General features: G+C 34.2%; 1 protein-coding gene and 1 long non-coding RNA gene across 4 annotated transcripts in view; one reads left to right on the top strand and one right to left on the bottom strand.

Moving 5' to 3' along the window:
• The window catches only part of LOC145976438 (uncharacterized), a 95,100-nt gene that overhangs the window by 58,503 nt on the left and 9,548 nt on the right, over positions 1–27,049 (bottom strand). The window lies entirely within an intron of this gene.
• Net (atonal bHLH transcription factor 8-like protein net) lies at positions 7,398–25,445 on the top strand. Of its 2 annotated transcripts, none has more exons than XM_083106387.1 (2): positions 7,398–7,923; positions 22,279–25,445. In XM_083106387.1, the coding sequence occupies exons 1-2, from the start codon at positions 7,902–7,904 to the stop codon at positions 23,451–23,453; spliced, it is 1,197 nt and encodes a 398-aa protein (XP_082962513.1). In that variant the 5' UTR covers positions 7,398–7,901; the 3' UTR covers positions 23,454–25,445. The 2 variants fall into 2 exon arrangements, with proteins under 2 accessions (XP_082962513.1, XP_082962512.1); XM_083106386.1 differs by having other exon boundaries at positions 7,401–7,953.

Genomic DNA, 27,049 nt, shown 5'->3' with positions numbered 1-27,049 from the left:
AACACGGTCAATTAGTATTAGATCATCATTTAATTAATGGATCATTTAATTAATGGACTCTTACTTCGGGCCTACTATTTATGTAAAGGTAGAAGTGAGGAGGAAAGATGAAAATGTAAATATTACATAGAATATAAATTTCTATTATATATTTTTCGTGCTATAATGAATTTTTTTCTGCTATAATTATACACATATTACTATATAGTTAATAATAATATAAAATATAGTAATCTTTTTCAAATTATCGAGAATATAACGTAATATAATCGAATTATAATAGGGGTTGCAATAATAATATAATCAATTAATAAAATTTATTTAGCATAATGTAAAAAAAATTTTGATAAGATAAATAATATAAACTTTTTAAAAAATCATATTATCATATCATAATAAATAAATTATATCTTGTATAAGATTATATTATATTTTTATATTTTTTTTTATCTATATTACTTTCAACAAAATAATATCGGCGAAAGAAAGAGCCGTTTTTGCAGAGAGAATCAATGAACTGACGAGATAACACTACCACGTAAGAGATAAAGATTAAATATTGGTGGATATGTCACACATGTGCCATCTTAGTTTATTAAATTTAAAAAATCAATAAACCAAAGCGGTATCTATGATAAGGTTTTTCACGCTCCAGTTTCCTGTATATTATCTTTGAACATTCCTCAAGAATCAATTATCACGTATCTATTTGTTCTAGCATTGGAAATTTTCTTAGGCATGTCAAAACCGAATAGTTCTCGCCTCTAATTATAAGTAAAACTGATCTACAATAACATTTTATATCATACATAATTCGTAACATCCAAATGTTCTCTAATAATCTTGTGTGTTTTTTAAGTTAACATTATATACATATATCTCGCACATTTTATTATATTCTATATATCTCTTCGTTTTTTCTAAAACATATGTTTAAAATATTCTGAAAAGTATTTAATTTTATAATTAATTTCAAATATTTTTACTTAAAATAAAAATATTCTCTTATAAAATAAAAAAATCTCTTAAAGAAAAGAGATATTATTTTAACTATTTTGTGATGTTTATCTTGAAAAATACATATTATTTCGCAGGGAATAAACTATTTCCTTCTGAATATCATCATTAGAAACATGAAAAAAGCGAACTCTAATGAATACCGAATACACAATCGCGTTCTAAGTCTCGAAATTCCCAGATCCTTGCTCGAGACTTTCTCGAGAAATAATCAGCGTGTTCGGCAAGGCTTGAGAAGGAGAGTTTAGAACAGGGATAATGGGACGGGGGTCAAGGCGTGAGGTATTGAAGGCAAACACACAACTCTAAAAACATGACGCGGGAGGCGCAACGCATGCCTTGTGTGTATCCGTTAACAGTGATTCCTTTCATTTCGTCGTGCCACTCGTCGCGTCTGGGAAAAGGAAAACTCCTTAAAACGAACCCCGTGTTCTCGAACTCAATCTTCTTTCCTTACAGAAAAAGGCTCGACCGAGAGAAGGCATTCGCGAAGTCGACACTTTTAGCTTATGTAGTCCATAAGTAGTTGAAATATAGATTAACGTTAATAAATTAAGCTAAGAATCTTCAAGAACGTCTCGTGTGAGATGTTTCCGCATAATTCTTTTATTTTTTTTTACAAATGGAAAGCAGTCCAAGAGAAAAAACTCTCCTAATTATAATCTTTCGTTAATTGTAAGTAATATTTACAGTATCTCAAAATTCCTGCAGTAGAGTGATGAAGAAAAGATCTGTATACAAAGTATTATAGTCAAATATTTGCCGCAGAAGACCAAAATATTCTCTTCAAGCGACTTGCAATAGTGATAATAGCGAAGCAGTGAGCGCAAATAATCACAAGGTAATAACGTCTTTCATAAAAACCAGGACGAATCATTCTCAATCTAAGGATGGATTAAGCGATATCGCGAGAACGATGACGAGGAGATTGTTATCTCGCATGTAAACACCCATGGCCAAGTACGCGAGCACTCGCTTGAACGAATGTCTTTCGATCTGATACGCAATCAGTTGTACAATATCTGTTATCGCATAATACTTATCGGATGCGTTTAATGCGTCTCGCGTTTTGCGAGAAGCGAACACGATGCAAAGCTTTATGGCGCGATATAAAAGAAATTTGCGCGATAAGAGCAAGATTGGTGTGGTTCGACGGAAGTCGATTTTGTAACGATTCGCGAATCTATACGAAAATCTAACGAAATAAAAAAATCAGCGACTTTTGTGACTTTTTGACAGAAATCTGAATATCTGAATATTATGAAAATTCACATGTCATTCAATATGATATTTTTTTAGAATCAACATTTTCCCTCTTCACTCGAACATTATTGATCATTAATATGGAAATATTTTACATGGCGAAGATTGATTCTGCGAGAATAAATTCAAAATTGTCATATAAATATTCATCACACGCACACATACACACTTCATGTCCAAATATTATTTTTATTATTATATTTTATCAAATATTTTAGTAAAATTTTCGCTATGAAATACATGCGCATATATTAAATAAGGTATTTATTTTTTAAAACAAATCGAACTAACTTTTGCGTAATGGAACACGAGCTAAAAGAGGATATAGGCAGATAAAAATGTCACGGATTTTCCAGAATTTATGGGATTAATATCATATTTTATTTGACACACGCAACACATATATTCAAGTGAAGAATAAAGGGAATTTTTTTTCGTTCTAGCCTTGCATGTTCGCGTGCTTACTGTTAACATAAATTACGTGACACTCCCCAAGTTAGTACACCGCGCGCCTTTAACGCGCGCGACCATCTTCGCCGTCCTCTCTCTTGTCTCCGCATCCCACAGCCAAACAGCTGTCGACCGACTTCCGTCCCCGGAGCATTCTTCGTTACTATTATTACAAAGATGCTCGTGTTGCTGAGATTGACAAAGCGAAAAGCTCTTACTGTTATTTTCCACGCAGAAGTACGATCCTTAAACACGATAACTTGAACCGTAATTAAATACGATAATTTAAACCTTTAATGTAAATCTCACACACATTCAGAATCAATAATGTAAATTACTTCTCAACAGTATTATTAAAATAATTAAGAAAACAAGTAGTTAATTAGTAGTCAGTAAAAGATCATATAAAGATTGCCAATCGAATGTGTAGCCCCTCTGCTGTATATTGAAAGGATTATTCAGCATAAAGCACTTAATTAACCATTCTCGTTTGATTATAATAAGTTGCAAATACATTTTAATTTTTTTGTTTGATTATAAGTTTCAAATATATTTTAATTTTAATACTTAACTTTTATTTTTAATACTTGTCAGTTATAAATTGTTTTTTCTCTCTCTCTCTCTGTATTATCGATTTTTTCTATCTACGTCTTATATTCTTTATACAAGTTACAAGCGAAAGGAAATGAGAGGTTTGGCATGTCCGAGGTTGCTTTTCGAATCCGATGTGAATTAAAAGGCGACCAAGTGCCGCACGGGCGTGTCTGTTTCGCGGGTTGACTCGTGCAATTGCACACAAAATTGCTGGCAGTCGAAATAACAGTCATTAATGCTTTCTTTTTCTCGCGCGCGCGACCGATATTCGCCGTGGTCGAAAGGAGTTCATTTTTCACAACACGCTGTAAATATGTTGAAAAAATGAAATTACTTGACAAAATCAATTTATAGAGAAAAAGAGAGAGAGAGAGAGAGAGAGAGAGAGAGAGAGAGAGAGAAATCGCAGTATTACCAGTGAATTTGCAAAAAATCGTTTGATTGGCAAATTATCGATTCTTCTATATTGCGATTCCAATTATACAATCAATGAGTCAATGCATGAAGAAAAATTGTTATGTATGGAGTCATCATCATTTTGTATGCACTTTTGCTTAAGACTGTGTTATTAATGAGGCTGTGTTTATATTGAAATGTATGAATCAAATATACATATTTATAGCTTTATTTCATAAAAAGCATTAATTGGATTTAATTAATTAAAATTCTGCGAGTTGAATAATGCGTTTGGCGATATAATAATTTGTAATTAACAAAGAGTGTAGAGAGATGGAGGGAAATAATTAAGTGTTTCGTTGTTATCAAAGTATCTTTTCTTGTTTTATATGCGATATCTCTCATCGATGAATCAAGGATAAGTCGATAATGATAGGATTCCTGATAAAATCCTTAGTCGACAGGTGACGCGAGGAATTTTATCTCGATTAACATATCTTATCAAAAAATTCTCTATTGAAATAATCAAATCTCAAGAATATCTTCGCACTTTAGATTGCGTACTTTTTATAAAAGCCACGCGAAAACAACTGTTTTCCTTGAAACCTCTTGATACGATTTAATCGCAAGTAACGCCAAAGGAAGAAAATAATAATATTTCTTAATTTTAAAAACACTTAATTTACATTTATAATATTTTATTATTATTATGAATTATATATTATTATGAATTATCGCCAAGGGATACTCAGAATCGTTTAGAAAATGCAGTTGCTGAATATACTTTCGTTTCTTTTTATTTTTACTAACGAAATCGAGCATATATATCATATTTAATTATTTTATATTTCATATCAATTAACTTAAGAAAAAGTTACAAGCAAAAAATAATTACATGATTAAATAAAAATCCTTAACGACCTTGATCGGTTACGCTTCTTAATGCGCGGACCATTTCTGGTTTGACAAGTCCGACTGAGACTGCTGGGACGAAACTCAAGCAGCCTCGAAAATGCGATCCAACGGAAAGATGCAGGGCACTTTCGATGCCCTGCTTCTATAATAGAATTGCGAAGAAAATAGAATTTTTTGTTTAATCTTTAACAATTTTTTATTTTATTGATAAATCTTCTTGTCTAATGTGTACAGAATATAATTCTGTGATTATAATTACATTTCAAAAGAAATTAAAAATTAAATATATTGAGAGAAAAATAGAAATATTAAAACTGATTTTTCTACAAAGTTTTCTGATTTTTATCAATATCTTTAAAAATTTTCTAGTTTCCTCTGAATTTACAATAAATACAAAAATATTTTAAACAATAAATGTCAAGATGATACAAATTAATGATCAAATTAAAGTTAGATTTTGTTTATTGGACGCTTCTTATATAATGCGAAGTACGCTAATACAAGTAAATTGACCATATGGATTTGCCGATTTTCGAATGGAAAATATATAGCTGCAGATGGTGACCACACAATCTGTGACCACGTGTCGAACATAGAAGCAAACCGAAAGACTGAATTATCTGTGAAATCATAAAATGAACGAATAGCAAAAAAATGGCACTATTCTTTTATATCGATAACTTCTTGATCCTCATATGGCGTTTCTTTTTAAATACATATGACGAACATCGATGGTTCAGTCGTTGGAAAATAATATTGCAGTGTAATAAAAATCACGTTTCGAAAAAATAAAGAGGAGATGTATACATATGTTGACAGTATGCAATTTGAATGCTGAACAAAGCGATTATTGTAATGCTCATGTGATCGTCATCATATTTGTTCTGAGCATTTATTTTAATAGTCGTCAAAGATATTTTACAATCATAAACGAGAAATCATTGATAAAAAACATTAAAAGATTTAAATAATTAAATAATTAAAATTCTATGTACAAAATATATATATTATTTAAAATTAATGATGCAAGCCAAATGTAAAATAGTAATCTTTAATTTCAGCAAATATTATTTTAATTGATAAGAATCTAATAACTAAAAAATAAGAACATTAAAAAATTAAAAAATTAAAAAGAAAATGGCATAAGAATCAATAAAAAATTAGATACCTCACAAAGAATGAAACAATATTTTGAAAAAGTTATTCGAAATGTATTATACATATATACATATATTTGCATTCTCATGAAAATAAAATACAAACTATAAAAATTTGTCTTTACATGTATATGTATTTATATTATGTTTCTTTTTTACTTATTATATTAATAACTTTTATATTATTAATTTATTTAATAACTTTTATACTATTTCTAAAACACATTTATAATACCGCACAATTATTTTCTAATATATCTTGATAATATACATTTAATGATTATTCATTAATAATCATTCATGTCTTAATGCATTCAACTTTCGCCTTTAACATCGAATTTATTTATAATTATTTTATTGCGACTATTTGCACGAATCCGCGAATATTTACGATTTAATTGTTTTGCTTCTGCTCCCGAAAAGAAGTGCCTCTAATTTTCGCCCGCTGTGATCCTCATGATTTTGGCGAAAACGGTCTTCTAAAAGAACAAAAGTATTGCACTGGATCTGTTTGCATCCGGCAAACAGGAGGGATGCCGTGGATAGAAGGTTGCGATGAAGGGAAGGGCGAGAGCGGTCAGAAACAAGAGGGCGGTAAAAGGAATAAAAATTCGGAGGTCGAATCTCCCGGTGATCACAACGTCGGTAAACGGCCTCCGCCACGAGACCAAGGGGGGCAAGCGGAGGGAAGACTCCCGCGGTGGTCAGTGAGTCCCATAAGCTCGCGATTCCTGGCCGTCCCTCGGCATCTTTATACGCGTATACGCACACACTTGCATGTCGAGTACGCTACCAATGGTGGGTGGGCAAAGCGGCTATAAGGCACGACGAAAGAGAGAGAGAGAGAGAAGAGCATAGGGTCAGCGGAGAGGAGATTGGAAGAGCAAAAGAGAGAAGAAGCGAAGCAAGGTAGAAGAAGAAGGAGAGAACGAGCAAGCGAATGGTACAGAGAAACTGTGAGCTAAACTCTCGGCTTGCTGGCGCCGCTCTGTCGGCCCCCGCTGACTCCCGCCGCCAACAATGCGTGCACTTCTCTCCTTCCTCCCCGCGACCATCGCCACCGCCGACGCCAACGCGCTGCGTCGCCTAACATCTCGGTGGTTATACCAATACCAATAGACGGCGACATCGCTACGATCAGCGGCGCCAACTTCGGAGGACACCAACGTCGCATCGCGAGAATCATTGAGAAATTAAGAATCAATAGGATCGTTAAGAATCGTTAAACCATTAAGTCTCAACCTCGTTATGAATCATTACCGACATCAACGAACCTATCAACTGATACTACTACTATCATGCTACTATCTTGCATCACCTAACATCGTCCATTAGAATTAGAGTGTTGTGCAGGCAAATACTATGAGTACTATGGCTACCACCACTATTATCAGCTGCGACGCGTTTAGCGTAAGTGTGTAGGGGATGACGACGCACACCACTACTATCACCGGCGCCAACGCCAACGCCGAACGCCAACGTTGTCACGGGATCTTTTCCGGCGTGATGGATCCCCACCATCGCGGCATGCTCTCTCGTATACCGCATTTTCGAGTCGACAAAGCTTGTTGGTGAACGAGAGAGAGACTGTGTCCGCGGCGACATCGGGTCGCTAACGCTAGTTGGTAGTATTAGTGCAAGCGGTAGTAGTTCAGTAGTACTACTAGTGTTGCTGGTGTTGGTGGTAGTGGTGGTGGTGGTGGTAGCGCGACGATATTACTGGCGGCGATGGTCGTTGGTGGTGGTAGTGGAGTGGTGTACAGACCAGTCGGGCCTCCCTCGCACACGTAAGAGCGTGAAACGGAGTCGAGAATATACGAAGTGAGTCAGTCCGCTGTCGACTGCGATCGGAATAGGACGTGTGTCGTTTTTTATCGAGTTTATCATCTAGACAGACTCGCGAGATTAGTTCGCATTGAACGTCAATTCGCCCGACGAACGAAATTCTGGGATTACGGACCAGCACCTTGTTACACGTGCCGAGATTTGTGGATCTATATCAGAGGGAAAAAAGAAAAGTGTATTTGTGCGTGGGAGTGCGTGAATCAAGGGAGGAGTGAATCGAGGAAGGAGTGAACCGGTGAAGTGCCGGTGGTCCATGAGAGGAAAATGAGCGAGCACGTGGTGGAAAGTACGTTCGAGCTTTCAGCTTTCATGAAAGGTGAATTTTAATTCATAGTCTGTGCTGCGCTCACGGACTTTAATCGATCGATGACACGAGAACCAAAGCTAAGAGATGATCATTTTAAATTATTGATCACTTCAATTTTGAAACTCGCTTGACATAAAATTCTATTTTTCGTTTCTTTAAAATTAAGAATGACATAGATCATGAAGATTGAAAAATTTGATAATTTAAATAAATAACATGCATTAATTTGTCTATAATTATTCTGGGGAAAAGCATTACATTGCATTAATTCAAAATTATTTTAAATTCAACTTAAGTTTTCATTATCAATTACTTTAAAGAGAATTAGATTTTCGAAAAAAATAAAAAATCTTGACTGAAAATTTAATTGAAATTATTAATTCAAATTCAAAAAGTTTCAATAGAAAAGAAATTTTTTTTATTTATATTTATATTGAATGTAATCGTAACGAGATTACAATCGAAAAATGTCTTTTTATACAAAAATAAATCGAAATTGCAAAATGATTTTTTTTCGTACGAAACTTTATTTTAAGAAAATTTACTTTAAAATTCTATCGACTATAGCCTTAGTAGTTTTATTTGAAAATGTGATAACAGACTGATAAACTTGCAAAATAATACAAGTGATAGGAAACAAAATACCAATGTTTGAAAATATTTACTTGAGTATATATCAGAACGTTAGTCTATAAAGAGACACAAAATTTTAATCTTAATCAAGCATACATAAATTATTCAACGGATTTTTAATATTTTCATAATAATAAAACATGTACGTAAAAAAATTTTACAATCGATTTATTTTTATATGAAGAATAATTGCTATTGTTTTATTATTGCTTCATCCTGTCATAATCAGAGAAATTAATCTACTACTCTAGCTTAATTATATTTTACACCATATCAATTTGATTGTAAGATGAGTACAATTTTTTTATTACAATTTATTCATTTTAGACTTGATGCTTCAAAAGCTTTTGCTTTCATTTTTTCTCTTGTCATCGATCTAAGCTTTTAATTAGAATGTAAGAAAACTCCAATTTGTGACAAGATTATAGTCACAATTTAAGCCCACTAATATCTCTAACATGCTCTAGACTTATTTTGTCAATTTAAATCGCCGATATATATGATTGATATTTCGATAAGACATGATACACAAAAGTATGTTAAAATATTAAAATGCTATAGAATAATATTCTGACACAATTCTTAACACATAAGTCATCCGGCTGATCATTTAAATGCGGATCAATCGATATACATGTATACGCTTCTTTTGATGCGGATTGATAATTATCATTATAAGCGGCGCCAATGCCGATGCGGAATCAGAGATCGCATCTGCTGAAACGAGACAAGAAACGAAGAGGGAATAGGCTGCAGGCGATGATCGAAATGGATATGTATATCAATATAAAGATTAGGCGAGCAAACACGCGAATGCGTAAATAAACAAATACGTGAAACGGAAAGAGTGCAAATATACAAAAACCAACTTTATTATCAGATGCTAATTTAGTTTAAAAATAAACTACCTTTATTTATTTTAAACTGCCTTTATTAACTAATTTAATAATTTAATTTAATAATAATTTAATTCTAATGATACGTCATAAACTTCGATATCAGACGCGCAGGCAATTATCATATAAAACGCAAGCATGTTCTTGCAAAATAATAATTATGAGACAATTTATATCAAAGATTATTATAGTCCACAGTCATAATAACAATGGTCATTCAAAGCAATCTTTTATCTAAAAATATATCTTATTCACAAACGAGTCTAGACTATCGTTGTTTACGCGTAAATGCCAGATGATGGTCTAGGCATTTTTGCTAGACACCGAGAAGGTATACAGCGACTCAAGAAGAAAAGAGGAGAGAGAGAATAGAAAAGCGAGAAAGCGAGACAGGAAGAGACGGCAGTAGTGGAGGTGACAGTAGTCGAGGCAACTGTGGCTGCGACGGCGCCAACGTGGGTCGTCACACACATGTATAGCTATAGAGAAATACGCCCGAAGTACAGGCGACCCTCTTTGACCGAGCTTGAAATCGGTGCGCGGCATCTACGCGTAAACAACAATGCCTGTGAAACAGCAAAATCAACGTGATGCGCCGATTTAACTTAACGTCAGGGAGGGACCGAAATCTAGCGATCTATTTAGTATGTCGATTTTATGATAAGGTCACAACATAAAAGCACAATGATGTATTATATTTTATCTCTTCAATTTATTAATGAAACGCAGACAATTATACATCCATTATCAAGTTTCGATTAATGATACAATTTATCTGTGATAATAGATATTAAACTTTCTCTTCTCTCTCTCTCTCTCTTCACTATAGATATCTCGAGAAATGATAGGGCAAAAATCAAAATATCAAACATCCGGTTAGTATTAATCAGAAGTAAAAACAGATTCTATATATTCATAAAAAAATATATCTCTTTAATCAATGATTATTCTATTGGGATATATTGGGATGTATTTGAAGTACGTCGTTCTTTTAAGAATTTAATTAATTATATTTTTGCTGTTTTATTAATTTTTGAATTTAATGATATTTTTTTGCTTTCGTTATTAAAATATCGTATCAAATTTATTGTCAATATTATAAGAGCCTTACGAATTAGAATTGGATATTGTGTTATTGTTTGCAATATATAAGAATATTTACTATACGAAATTTACTTTATAAATATTATTAGAAATTTTCAATAAAGATAGAGAGGAAGGAAGTGCATCAGATATTAGCATTATTTTTTATTTTACTATTTATCGTAATGGAAATCTGCGCTGTATAAAAGGGGAGACGTATAACCGCGCTCACTTTCCTTTATTCAAACTAAAAATCGGTCAAGAAATCATATATATTGATAAATTATTATATCGCTGATCTCTCAACATTACTAATCATACATACGTTGACCGCGCGATACATTTAATCTCTCAATCTCATATGACGTATTAGAATCTAATATTTATCAATACATACGCAATGATAGGTATGCATTTTATGGAAAGTTGCATGGATCGTAGAAAAAATAAAAGATTAAATGAATGTAACATTTAATATTCTTATCTTTCATAAATTTTGCCATTATCAACTAGATGTAGAATAATTGAGATTATTATAAATGAATAACGTCACAATGTTATTTAAGAATAAAAAATTGATAGTCGGTAATTTTTTATGATTCTCATATACACAGATTGAATATATGTGTATTGAATTTAATCACTAATAAATGGTACAAATAATTATAACGGTGAATAATACATATTTAATACATATTTATACAATATTTAAATCAACATATTTAAAATATTTACGTAAATGTCTTTTTACTAAAATTATTTTTATTTTTTTAAATTCATTTAAATTAACTTTTTTATTATTTTATTACATAACTTTTTTATTATTTTATTCTCTTATGTTGATATCTTTAATATACCTTTAATACTATAAATAAAAATTTATTATATTAGTAGCTCATATTGACAACAATAGTCATGACCGTTTATAACCAACATTGATCATTTGTTACAGATAACGCGGTTGATATTTTTATTGACTTCAAAACTGTAATTAAAACTTATCATCAAAAAGCATCACAACTTCATTCTATCATAATTGGTCTGATACGCGAAAACATATAACAACGAATGCATAACACAGACACGATGTGCGTTTTAATTAGATTGCACCTGTCCTTCTCGCGATAAGTATATAATCGAGATAGTGCCTATCGGCTACTGCGTTACACCTAAGTCTACGCATTCATTTACATATCTCATCTCTCTCCTTGCCCGACCACTTTTACTCTCAAACCAGCCGTCTGTGCAGCACGTCATTTGATCTCGACTATAACGAATTGCAACAAAGAAATGATTTCTTGCCAGTTTTACAATATAAATCAGGAAGACACTCTCTTTAGTTATCGTTATACGTATTGTTGAATAAGTATATTTTTGCACACATGTTATTCTGATCTTTTGCGACATCGTCGCAATTCGTATTTCTCTTTCGCGTAGCATTTGTAACATACGTTTTTACAAAATTTACTTATGTATACAATAAATATATAAATATTATTAATATAGACATTATCTACTATTATATCTAGGCATTAGATAAACATACAAACAAGCAAATATTACCAGTACAGAAATCTCAATATTACCAGTACGAAAACTTCATCTCTGATTTTATAAGAAATTTTTTAATGCAAAATATATATAAAATATTTAGATTTTATAAGAAATTTAAATGCTTCTTTTGTGATAAAAATTTAAACTTTATCTTTTCTCATCATTTTAAATATTTAAAAAATATTAAATTACAATTCTATTAAACTAAGATTTATAAGAAAATTTTAATTAAAATTAGATATTTGAAATAAAAAAAAAATAAGATTCTATTATCTCGTCAAAGCTTGTTGTTAGTTTGCAAAAATGCGGCTTGCTTTTAGTGTATATATAATTCAATAATTAGTTATATATTTGAACGTTTCTATAAAGAAAAATTTATTTTAAATTTCACAAAGAGAACAAGAGAGAGGGTGGAAAAGTTCGTAAACACATCGTATACCAGTATTACTACAATTAAATAACGTTACATGATTGTTTCTTAAATTGATGAGTACGGTTTTAATACTTTTCCCTTTCCCTTCAGAGGCGCCTCTGGCACAATACACGATACAAATTTCGTCTGGAATTTATTGCGCCAGCTTTGACCCCGCCATCGAGAGTGTAATCAATATCTTATTGAGTCCCGTTATGGATACAAAGAATATACAGGAAAGAACGAAACAACGCTCTTCTCCTTATTTTGTTGCCTTATAATTCTACACCTGCTCTACCTGGATTGATAACTTCAATGGTAGCTATTTTTCGTGAAAGAATTTCACTCCTGTCCTTTATTATTTCCGAAAACAGTATTTCATTCCGCTGTTAAAAACCCCTCGGTTTTTCCCACAAAATTGCATAATGTGCAATCAGTAAAATTTCAATATTTTAAATAAATCAATGTTTTAGTTTTTAACGTTAAATATTACATAACAATTAAAATATGATTATAAATTAAAATTTAGTAAAAATTTATTATATATCCATTTATGTTTGTAAAGATTATATTACTAACTAATCGCAATAAAAAATAGTTTTTTATTGAATTTTTTAAATAGAAATTTGCCTTGAAAATGTCTAAATTTAAAAGTTTGATCAATTTCGAGACACCTAGCGTATCTATAATCGATAATGTACGATGAGAGATGTATTGCGATGAATGCGACAGCAAGCCACTTGTTCTCTATCATCGAGCGCACAGTTGATGTGATTAAAATAAACGCGCGGTCCTTGATTCCCTGAGAGAATCTCATCCGTGTTCGAAATAATCATCAATGAGAAAAATATTCACCGTGAGTGAAGAAAATAATAATGCTGGCAGAAAACATTATAATTTAAAAAATAGATGTTTTTGAAGCACGCGAGCTTTTTCGTACGAAGTTTATGAGAACGTGAATTGTCGAAACTTACACAATATTACGACACATCTGTCCACTCGCGCGTGTATATATATGTGTCATCATTTGCGATTTTATATTGATTTAAGCGCACATGGATAAATATACGAATAATATTCCCGCAAGCTTGCGGCACGTGGTCCGCTTACACGTGTTTATTACGCGGATTGATACGCTTCGTAGCATACGCATAAAATGAGAAAGACAAATATTGGACAGTTAAATTCGTCGCAAATCTAAAAGCTGTATAAAACTTTTTCGCCCCTAAAAAAATGAAATTGACACGCATATATGTTAACAGCAACCACTAGCGATTTACAAAAAAAATATAGCGGTTTGTTTTAAAATAATAATATATATTTTTTTAGTTGCAAGCGTTTATATAAAAAATTGAGTTTACTAAAATTAAATTTTATTTTCGAAAACTACAACTGCTTTAATTAAGTTTATAAAATTCTTTTAGCGATGTAATCTTTACAGATATATAAATGGATATATATATTCATTTATATATCTGTAAAGATAAAATTTACTATAAAGCTTTATTATATGTATATATATATATATATATATATATATATATATATATATATATATATATATAATAAAGCTTTATAGTAAATTTTAATTTATAATCATTTCTTGTTATGTGATATTTAACATTAGAAATAAAAACATTGATTATTAAACAAATATGGATTTCAAATAATTTGAAAAAATTTGAATTTAAAAACACGTGCGTGTATTTCGAGGAATAATTCATTTAAATTTTTAATGAGAAAAGAAGATTAATATATTAAACAAGAATTTAAATCGGAGTAAATATTCGATACGAATTAGAAACATAATTGGTGAAACTTAAAAGCTGTTTTGAATGCCATACGAAATATGTAAAACGATACAGAATAATAGGAAAATTCAGAATACAGAATAACTAACTTAAGATAAAATTCGATTTATGTGTATGATTTATTTGTCCTTTTTTCCTTGTAAAAAAAATATTAATTAAACTTGATAAATCTTAAAAGTTAAATATAGTTATCTTATACAACTGGTCATTCTCTTATCGTGAATTTCACAATTACTTCATTATCGAAACATTAAGAGTCAAAACTTGTGCGTATTTCGAGAATACGATACTTTGAAGATTTGATATCGGTGCTGCGAGTTAAGCATGCAGACAAAGGTCAAGACACAAGGTCAATCACGGAGAGAAAGAGAGAACGAAAGGGAATTCTTTTATCGTACGCCGCTGATCGATATGCTATTAGTTCTCGTGCACTCGTCCATTAACGTCTTAAGAGACATTTGTATGATCAATATAATAAAAAAGAATAAAAAAGGATGTACAGCTGTCATAATCATTCTCGCAAATAATGTGTCATCAAAATAAATTTTATAAATCATACTAATTGTAAGAAGAATTGCAAATTGAAGGAATGCATATAGAGATTAAATGTAAGTATTAATAGTGGTAAATAACAAAATTCGCATTAGATTTATATTAAAATTGAAAAGACATACAGCGGCATTTAATTCTTAATTGTATCGAAAAGTAACTATTTAACTTATTTTTTATAAAGAGAGAGAGAGAGAGAAAAGAAAAATTAAAATATAATTCGTGAAATGAATAAAATTGGAGAATTCTTTTTCTATAACGACTGTTTTTTTTCTAAATTCTTCTCATTCAAAACGCCAAATATAATTTAAAATGCTTCGATGAGTCATGCAATCGAGCTGATGCGTCTGAATAAATCTTTCAAAAAAAAGGAGGAGGAAAGAGGAAGGATGTAAAGCGGGAAAATGATTTTACAGCTAGATCATGCGCAAAAGGATGTTACAAGCAAATAAATTACGCATTCAGCACGTATAGGCATTGTGTTTATGCGAAACCGCTCAACACTGACTGGCCAGACTCCGATAGAGCAAACGGCCATGTGCGATGCGCAACATGAAGAAGCAGTGACAAAAAAAGAAGTAGGAGCGGAGCGAGAGGGACAGACATACACAAAGATTGTCGCAATCGGATCTACTGGCTGTGCAAATGATCAACTTGGTACACCGAGTCATGTTCGCTCTCACGAGCATCTGGCTAGCGCCATCGCCTCCTCTCCTCTCTTTTGCTCTCTTCTGGACAATCTCTTTTGATTCCTCTCCTGAAGCGATGCCGAGTGCACGCATTCAAATATGCTTTCTCCTATTATTCATGAGAAAACGTTCGGATATCGTGAAAGACTAAATTAGGAATAGATTTTACATCAAGTTGCGATTATGTTATTTTAGCAGCAAATTTGCAAACATTATATATTTAAACTTTTATTTTAATAATTTTTAATATCGAACATATGATTATGATCGCGACTTGACATTAAAAGAACAGAAGCGGCGACAGCAAAGCTTTTTCCTTCAAGAACTTTCTGAAGATCGAAATTGCGAAAGTATTAATGCCGTCTCATTATCTGGATCGAACCGGTCAACTGCAACGACGAATCGAACGAGTCGATTTATTTATGTCGGACGAAAAGAAACTAGCGGCCGGCTTCCCTCGTCGGAAGCGCGATGGTATATTGGCAGCGCGATAAATGCTGCGCGCGCTCTCCAGAGAGGATCGGGACAGGAAACGGCGCATCCACGGCGGCGTCGCGTCGGCGAGATTTATCGGCGAGTCTTGTTTTTTTTTATTTCCTCCTCTCCTTTCTCCTTCTCTCTCCCGCGCGCGTCCGCCGCTCGCTTCGCGGAAAGCAAAGCTCCGGCGGAAATGCGACGCGCCGCTACACGAGAGTGGAATATAATAGCGCGGGATAGCTCTGTCGTCGTCGTTGTTGCACAGCTTTTGCACGAGGTTCTCTCTAAGAAGAAGATTACCGAAATTTTCTCTTTCTCTCTCTCTCTCTTTCCACTTCTATCTGGCTCATTTTCGAAACAACGTACTACGCTTGGGAAAAAAAATATTCCGAATGATTATATTTATTTAAAAGTTGACGATTCAACTTTTCACATCTGTATTGCAATTATATAAAAATTTGTTTGTTAAAATTGCTGTGACATTCTGCTTCAAACGGGCTCAAGAAATTTAAAAGAAAGGAAACGATCATGTGAAAGGATACCTCGATTCGCGATATTTGATTTTCGATAATATCGAATTAAAAAGGAAAGAAATGCTTTTGATTAATTATCGATTATAGTCGCGATCATTTAATAATCTTAACAATATACATTTATTCTAATATTTACTCATCATTAAAACATTGCGTATATTAAATTTTACGTAATATATATTAAATTACGTTTCATTTGAACAGAATAATTATATTCAATATATCTTTCTTAAGTATTTATTTCTTATCGCAAAATATGTATATATATATTATATCTTATTATAATTTAAACCCCTATGAAGCAGACGAGGAGACCGCGTCTTATTACAGCCGCGATTGCACCGCAGCGACGACGCCAGCTATTTTCGCGGTGCGAACGCAATGAATAGCGTGAAGCGAAACTCAGCAAGTCTCCTCTCGGCCCCCACAAGGAGAAGCAGAAGGGAATAATCAGACGGTTAATTCGGCCGGCGCACACTTTTCGCGCCCACGCTCGCCGCGGTCTTAAATCAACGCGCTCGGGCTCTCGCATAATTCTCCCAATAACGTACGGTAAAGGCGCCCACGAGCGCGTGACTGCGAAACGCGTTGACACGCGTTGAAACGGTAATCACGAGAACGGCGAAGACTGCTCGTTAGGCAATCGTTAAGTACGTGGTATCGAGAGTCATTAAAGCATTCGCGTATCGGCCGCGGCGATCTAAGTCATCGCGATCGCCGATCCTACGAACACGAACACTCGTATTACGTCGTTATTACGGCGCGTAACAGGTGATTATTAGCGGCCCACGGCGTCGTCGCGTTCGGCGCCGGATGCAATTGGCGTCGCGTAATTACGCGAACCAGTCGACACCAGTCAACGCCAGTGCTTTATAATTCCGCAAAAGGCGGCCCCGACGATGACAGACAGTCGTCCGTTGACGCAGACAGAAAGACACCTAGCGAATGATCTACGATCGAGAGTAACCTTATTTTCCTTATTTAGATCGATCCATTTCCTCCAACTACTTATAGATCGAAAAAAGAATAGTGCCTCAATTCAGTTCGGATATTTTCAGTTAATTATTCCTGTCCATTAATGTATGATACATTATTTATAACAAATATTATATATAATATTTTACTATATTATTATATATAATAAAAATATAACAGTCATTATAATAATATTCCTCGAATGATTTGAGGATAAAATTTCAAAACTGACACGCACGATATAAAAATTAATTTTAATTAAATTAATTAAATTTAAATTAACTTTTTTAATTATATTTTCTGTATTCGAATGAAGATAAGCTAAATGTCGACGTTAATATTGTTGTATTGCTCATCAATATTATGAAATGCGCATAGTGAACATTTTAAATACATTGATCATCCTGCGCTCACATGCTCTTCTTTCTGTTTTCCTTGAATCTTTCGTAATTCAGGCCATAGATCACGCGCTCGAATCTCGCTTATCGAATTCTTCGATTTTTTTACATGCTATGCTACTACGCAAAAGAAGAGATACGCTTCCTAAATGATATTACGCGAATCATCATTATCGTACCTTCGAAATCATCGCGTGGCCGATTAATTTTCGGCCGTGTGCACGAGAATTGTTTGCGTATTTTATATTTAGCTACTTTAATTCTATACAAAGCTCTCAAAAGCTCCGTTGGAAGTTGTCCGACATGTCCTACGTGTTCTCTTCGCCCTTTCAATCTTTCATATCGGGGAGAGAAGCGCCCTCAATAATCTTCTTTTAATTAGAGGAGCGAAAACGAATTTTTTTCTCATTTTATTTTTATTTTATTTTCGTTTTATTGGTATGAATAAAATGAAGACTATTTCTTGGATTAATTTTTTTTCAATATGTTTAAAATATTTAAATTTGTCATAGATTTTTTAAATATGTAAAGTTTATTGAATTATTGACAAGTATATATAAACTCTCAATAATTTGTTAAATAATTATCTTTGTAATATTCACATATTCCTTCCTGATAACAATGTATATAAAAAATTTATATATGCATACATCTTAGATTATGTAATTTATATTCTTTAAATATTTTCATAAAATTAATATTATCTTTCATAAAAAAAATAAAAAATAATTAAAAACTAATTTGATTGACTGGAACAATGACTGTATGTAACGATAATTTCGATAGATAAACACAACTGTGCAGAAGATGCAATATCAAATAAAAGTTATTTTTCCTTGATGAATGCTTCCACAAAGAAACGTCACGTGAAAACCGCGACATCCGCCACGACGGAAGGATGGCGGAAGGTCGACGTACAAGCCGTTACGTTCCCTCGCGAGAGTTTGCACAGATGTGGCCGATGTGTTTGAACAAATGCGAACGAGACGACGAAGATGCCACGAGATTCGCGAGTCAGTCGCAAAATATGGCATTCAAGCGCAATTTCACGTTGAAAAGAAAAAAACTGTGACGACAGATTTCTATCTTCTTCTAAATCGAAATGATTTTCAGCAGGACATTGTTGTTCAATTAGATGTCTAGAATTCAAACTTTCGCGTTCATCAAAATTGCTTCACGTGGCTTAATTGCGTGAATCTCGAGGGGTTTGATTCACATTTCGCGCAAATGTTACGCGCACCTTTTATTTGCATTCATTCAATTACTTTGCTCCGAATGCTTTAATGTAAATTTAATAAAAAGTGATGCACATTCCGATACGAAACGTAGATATCGATTGCAGCGAATGCGCAATCTCATCGACTTTGTTTTTTTCGTTCCATCACATGAATCGACCGATGATGGAGCATATGTCTCGGCGGCGCCTGCTGATAACCCTTAATGATCTAACCTTTCCCTGACACCGTCGCGATAATTTCCTTTCAACGCGTTCGTAACCTTTGGTTTTTACGCGTGTTCACACGCATGATAAGAAAATTACGACGCGATCTAACTATAAACCCTTTCTATATAGAAATGCATAAATTTAGAGTATCGATATATTTTAATCGATGATGAATGTAAAAGTTTATACTTTTTTGCTCTAAATATTATTCAAAGTAATTACAAAAAAGATTTCAATAGTGAATTGCAAAGATCAATATTTAGTTGATATCGAAAAGTAGACTGCTCTTTATATCAGCGCATCAGTGGCAAGCAGGAGCTGTAGGATTAGAAGACAGAGGTTCCGCTTTTTTATTTGCTAAACAATATTGACGATCACCGCCAACAATGGTGGCAGATGGTTGCTATCGAGAATGCGGCCTTGTTATCGGTATGATAAGGCTTCTAAACTAACACGCGACGAGCACAGATGATGCCAGGTGGCTGGGAACGTTATCTTACTTGTTCACGAACAATTCCGCTTCACTTGTGTTTACACTTTTTCGTTCTAGTATAATTTAAATCTTGTTCGAACTCAATTCATTTTGAGGCTGAAAAAAATTTTGAGAAGCTGTTCTACACACGAAATGTTATTTCGTAATAATATTTAACGCATGGACGAGAATTTTGCTTTCAATTATTCGACGTCACGAAAACTCATGTCATTAATCAAGCGAATCGAAATGACATGGAAACTATATTTGGCTCCGATCAGCCGGCACTTATCGTGGTAGAAGGAATTTCGAGCCTTTCCGGAGGAAAGCCTTTTTCGACTGGACGGCTTCCAAGTCACACGGAATCCGCAAAAAGTTTTCGGGAAAGCGTCGCGTCGAGGTCAGTGCGATCGCCAACCAGAAAGAAAAGACGATCTGATCTGCCGTGATCGCGATGACTTCTCTCTCGGAAAGGCAATAAAAGGAGAACAACGAACAAACGAGATTGGCGCCAACGCCATGTGGCGGCCATGCTTTCGTTGCCGTTTTGCTTCTCGAGAGGACACGAGAAAAAGAAAAAGAAGGAAGAGGGAGAGAAGGAAGAAATGCGCTTATTAATACTGCAGGATCAAATCTTAGATTTCCAACTGTAAAATACTTGAAGAAATTCACTAGCATCTTTAAAAGTTTCTCCCTTTCCTCGTTTTTTTTTTAGTTTTAAAAAAACAATTTTTTCTGCGTTACTTTGTGTGTGTGATATTTTGTATATTATAAATTATCCTGAGTTATTTCTAACTTGCAATGAAATAATTAAAAATAACTATGCTTGTCGATTTCGACTTTGAATAAATATGACGCCGGTTTTTTAAAAATATTAACCGATTCTGCTCTAGTAATCTCATTCGGGAGGGAAGGTTAATAGTGAGACGGAGAATGGGAATGCGAGAAGAAGGTAGAGCGAGAAGCAAGGCTGAGAGGCTAAGAGATGGGGGAGAGTTGGCGCCGGCGATCCGCGATCGAGAAATCCGATGCATCTGCAACGCGCGTAGGTCGCGCTTGTCGCTACGTCAGAGACCGTAGACTCGGATAAATTATTGTATGACTGGTCGATGAAACCGCGCGATCGATCGCTCGCTTTCGTTAGCAACTGCGCGCGAATTCGTCGAACAATTTACGTAATCGCAAAGAAAATATTTAAAGAACTTAAGATCGCAGGTCGTACGGCTCGTGAAATTGTTTACGGACTTAACATCTCGGGAGAAATGTGAGAAATGTTGCGAAATCGCGATTTCTGCTCTAACGCCGGATAAAATTACGCATTGTGTTTGTACACGTATTCATTACACAAATATAAAGTGTCAGCTTGTTCGATAATTCGTAAAATTGTAATGCAATTTTGCATTGTGTTTGATCTAACTTCTTCAAGATCGTTTAGAAAAAACGCTCAATTGTATTATCATTTAAAAAGTTATGATTTATCATCTTATCGTATAATTTTCACTAAAAGTTTCGTTAAATCAATAATCTTAAAATTATATGCATGATAAAAAAATCATAGGAATATACAGGTGTCGTTCTAACTCTCGTAGCGCGTCAGATGGTTAAAAGGAACGAGGGGGAGCAATAAGTCGTACGATGACAAGCGTCTTTGCCGGCGATACTAAAATCAGCGAAATTAGTCTCCGCCTTGGAATTCGAGTCGACTTGACTCGTAGAAGCAGAGAAGAACGAGACGCGCACGTATATTATAATCTTCTCTCTCTCTCGGTCGGTCCCTGTGTGCGCGCCAGATGGTACCAGCTGGATGACGCATCAAAGCAGAAAATCTCCCGCGTGTCCGAAGCGCGGTTCCGCCCACGGAATCGCGAGGGAAACACGTGCGTCGCCACGCCGTCCGTCACGAATGCGATCTCGGAATGCGAGAATTCGATAAAATTTCATATAACGCGCTTTTTCTTGACGTTTCCGAAACAGATTTTTTGCTTAAATGTCGTCCACGTGCACACACTAATACCGTATTAAATTACAAATTCCTCGAGGATCTTACATCGATTATACTTGTATTGATTAATTAATCAATACACGGATATAAGATTGTGTACAACTTCTTTAATATTTTATGTATATTTTTCGCATAAGAAATATAAATTTAATATTATAATCAGATTTTTATCAAATATATTTATATTGTTATGTCATATCTATATATTTTGGAGATATCAAGACAAAAAGTTTAAATTGTATACGATTATAGTTTAATTGTATATGATTAAATACTTAATTAATATTTAATTATTCATAATCTAGTATTTTTTATCTATAATCTGTCATTTAGTCTTTTTATATCATTTATAGCGCTTACATAAAATAAACTATAATTAATGCGTATTTTTTTATTTTGCTTACAGCCGGTGTCATGGCGGATTCTGAGAGAGACAGCAGCTCCTGCATTCTCGATGCCGACGAGGACAGCAGATCGGATCTACACTCGCCTACTGCATCTGAAGACAGCGTCGAAGTACAGGTGACGCCAATTTCTTTGCGAAACAAGCGGAAGCTAGCAGAGCCGCGCAAAATTCAGGAACCGGCTGTCATCACGGCTCCATTGAAGAAGAGACGTTTCGATCCGATCTCTGAGGAAACCACCGTGGATCAAGAAGAGAGCAGATCGATAAGCACGGCGAGTCCCTTCAGACCATGGGTCCCTGTCTCCTGCAAGAGCGAATCCAAGACAACTGCATCCTCAACGACAATGACGACAATGACCACGATGACGTCTAGCACGACGACAACGACGACGACATCGATGACATCATCGACGAAGACGTCATCCAGCGAGAAAGAAGGAGAGAAGGGAAAAATGGAGCAGGACGAGACGATGCAGAGGCTGCACGAATCATTTAGAAGACTGCAACATCCTGTCAGTCCAAATAAATCGATTGTTTCCTCTCGACGAGAACTTCGTCAAAGATTATTCGAACCAATGGTGCCGACAGCAACGACAACATCTACATCTAGCATTATCTCCCTACCACATTCTAGACTGCAGGAGGAGCCCTTGTCCTTGGTGGTGAGAAACGAAACGCCTCGAGTGCCATCACATCCCGCCGTTAGCGGTACCTACGAGAAGACACCGTCGTACATGATGGAACACTTATTAGCGACCTCACCCACTCGTAATCATCAGAATCATCGAAATCACCAGAATCATCAAGCGGCCTCAGCATCGTCGAAACATCATCATCAGGGAGGCCAGCAGAGAAACTATAAAAATATGACGAGGGAGAGACGAATAGAAGCGAACGCTCGAGAAAGAACCAGGGTGCACACCATCAGCGCGGCCTTTGACACCTTGAGACGCGCCATACCTGCCTATTCACACAACCAGAAATTGTCAAAGTTATCGGTGCTAAGGATCGCCTGCAGTTACATCATGACGCTTAGCAAGATTCTTCAAGAAAATAATAACAACGAAGTTATGGCTACGAGGAACAATAGCCCGGCAGATCTGGATGGTTGCGTAGAATTAGTCTCCAGAACCATCCAAACGGAGGGCAAGCTCAGAAAGCGAAAAGACGATTGAACAAATCCCGTTTTGAACAACATGAGAGCAACAAAGAATTTATACAGACGAGAATCTGTTATAAATACAGAAATAAGGAAGATTTCGCTTCACATACGCTTGTCAAACGCTTCGTCTTCTATTCTCGATGCCATTCGATTTGCAGGGGAGAGGAGAGCGATTTAGACTTAATCTAAAATAAGCTATGTTAGCTTAAGTGATCATTGATTTTTTTAAAAGTATGCGAGGTTGTCTTGATTAGTTGGTAGGGTATCGATCAGAAAAGCGTTAATTGAGATTACAAATTATGGGCGTCATGAAAATTTCTTATTAAGAAGAAGACACGAAAGTGTGTGTTCAAAAATGATAATGAGTTTTGCTTGCATAAAACATTATGGAAGAACAACTCACTATTGTTAGAGAATTTATGTAATATATTTTTCAAAATAGCAAAAAACGAATTTTAGATTTTAATGAATATTCTCTCTCGACAGAGAAAATTTCTGGCGCCCATGATTATGAGGCCATCTACGTACCGATAGCAGCTGTGCAACCAGACAATAAATCTTTAGAAATATCTTCATACTTAGACGGCGCTTGGTTTATGGCAAACACTGCTGCAATCGTTGCACCGCATCATGGAAATTATGATGAAAAGAGAACAATTTTTCAAATCAACTTTTTTACTAGTAAATAAAAATTTCTTATATGAAATGAATATATATATATATATATATATATATATATATATATATATATACTGCATATATTATATATATAAATTATATATTATCTTTTATAAAATATAATTTTCTAAATTTCCATTTGGCGATAATAGATCCATAGAAAGCATTATAATGTATAATCTATTACTTTGACGGAGCATTAAGTATTTTTCAAGACATATTGCCTTTCGAAAGACTTAATTGCGAAGCATGCGAACGCGCCTTGATTCGGTCGAGCAAATTTGCGTCTCGCTTAAAATAGCAATTTATAAACTGCGATTCATTGAGATGCATACTTATCAAGGACAATGGGATCGGTCGATCATTTGTAAATCTGTTGCACCAGCTTAGAAAACCGATCTAGAACGTGTGGGAGAATGAGAAAAGATGAAACAAAAGCGAAGACAATAATAATGCTGTTAGCGGTATATTTGATGAAGCAGAGTCAACATTATGTAATATGACGATTAAAAATAATCCATCGCCATTGAAATTACAAACGGTATCGTCTTCCTGTGAAAATATAATAGCCGAATAAAACACGCTACTAAAGAAAGTATTATCATTATAACGGAGTTAGATCTACTGTAAAAGTCTCTCACATTTTTGAAAAGATTTCTCGATCTGCGAAGTTTACAGTTAAATCCTTAATTAAAAACAATATAATTAATTTCTTAGTTAAAAACAATATAATGTTTATAAAGAATAATAATCTGTTTTTTAAATACTTAATTCCAATATTAATATTAAATATTAAAAAAATTAGTAACAAAATTAATTTTAATATTAATATTAATGTTGAAAATATCTATATATAGAGAGAATGTGCGGCATTATATAATGTTAACTTCGAAACACATATAGATTTTACCCTGATCAATAAACATTACATTGAATTGTTGATAAAAAGATTATGCGATTTGTTCACAATTACGGTCGTCGTTGTTGCGAGGATGTTACCTGATCCTAAAGAAGCTAAATGTAAAAGTGATCGGAGAAAAGTCAGCATACGTTCATATAGTCTTTTGGCGCGGTCCCGTTGACTGCGTATCGAACTCTTGTAAATAGTAGAAATAACTATGTTATGATTAACGATTTATGCCGAAGCGAGATATAGTAATCGAACATGTGTTATGCGACGCAAGAAGAAAGCGCATTTGTATGTATGTTATCGCCTTACGCGATTCGATGCGATATTCGATATGTACCTTTTTACGTTATAAGGCAACTTCAAGCAAAGTTCAAATGAAAGTGAAATTCAACAACGAAAATTCTGTATTCTGTCTTTTTGTATGCAATCACATCTCCTTTCTCCCCCATTTTCTGCCAATCCTTCCCATAGTGATATATACATTTCGTATAATCATTTCGTTAAAATTAATATTTTATGAATCTCTCTATTTATAAATTCTATCCAGACAAAGAATAGAGAAATTTATCTTTTTAGAAAAGTTTTTAATTTGCACTGTCTGATTGTGAGCGTTGATTCATATCGCGATATTTGCTGAATTTTAATCGAATGAGACTGAATGATCGTTTAATGCTAAATATGCAGTGAGAATATGGGTTACAGTCGTATCGTGTGTCTCATGAAAACGCAACATTGAGCAAAAATATAAATTCAAGCTCGGCTAACATTGCTCAGTCGGGCGTAAGTATGTAACCAGTCGCAGCCAGATTTCACGAGTTTACCTAAGCGTCCGATGGAATCGCGACTGTTATCGCGGCGACAAGGTAAAAGTGGATCCAATAGAGCATTTCATAAAAATACACACACACACACACATACACACAATGTGCGCGGCATGTATTCAGGTGTAACGACACCGAACGCATCGTTGACGCGAGACCAGAATGTTTCCCGAGCGAGCGCACATCTGGCCGACAGATAACGATATCGACCAACAATCCAATTGTGTTAGCTGTCGTACACGAACGCTCGTTGGTGTCGTAAAACTGCATTCATGATTAATTACAGTATTTTTGAAATCGGCACTTTTAATATTTATTATTCTCAAATATTCTTAATTTTCTAAATTTGCGTGTATGTTTCTTTCATACAGAATTTTTAGAACGTTAAAATTGCGATAGAAATTCAAAATATAAACATCAAAGATTTTCAAATTATAGATTTTCTAATCATTACAATTAGACATTGAAATATGAGAAAAAAATATATGTATATAATTTTCATACTTTATAATTATAATATTTTAATTCTATTTAATGGTCTTCGCGATACCACTGTAACTGGATTATTAGCGACGAATCGATGCACAGCACGTTCAAGCCGTATCCGGTTCGGCAGCTGTTTAGTATAAGGGCAAATTGCTTAAGAAAATAATGATTTTCCTTGCCGTGTCTTACGATTCGCGCCTCCTTCTTCCATTATCCCGAGATACAGCAGGTGGCGATGACGTTCTCGCGTTCGGCTGGCTACCTGCTCGAAAACGAGCACGCGGTTTTACTCACCATGCCAGCATCACATACCAGCTCTCATACGTGTATTCGCGTACTCGAGATCGTATCTCGGGATCGTCATGAATGCACATGTAACACGGCCGTTAGGGGAATAACTCGGGGAAAAGTTGAAGTGGAGGCTGCGCGAAGAACGGCAAGGGCAAAAAAAAATCTGACAAGTGCAACGAAATATGCTTACAGCGATACAGTGATTGGAATAATAAATAAACAGGAATTTAAACAATTATATTATTCGATTGGAAATTCAAGGAAAATTTCTACGAAATTTTTTCAAATATCAGATATTCAAAGTATTTGTATTCTGTACTTCATTTACTCTTTGATATTCTTTAATGAATCGGAAATTTAATACTACTTTCAAATCTCTCTCATAAAACTTTGAGTCGCGTTTTATTCCAGTATCTCGAGTTT

Source organism: Camponotus vicinus, unplaced genomic scaffold (genome assembly GCF_025532165.1).
Source record: "Camponotus vicinus isolate PSW18456_S1 unplaced genomic scaffold, iyCamVici1.0 SCAF_8, whole genome shotgun sequence".
NCBI lineage: Eukaryota > Metazoa > Arthropoda > Insecta > Hymenoptera > Formicidae > Camponotus > Camponotus vicinus.
The sequence above is the reverse complement of the archived record's forward strand: the minus strand, read 5'-3'. Positions and strand labels throughout refer to the sequence as shown.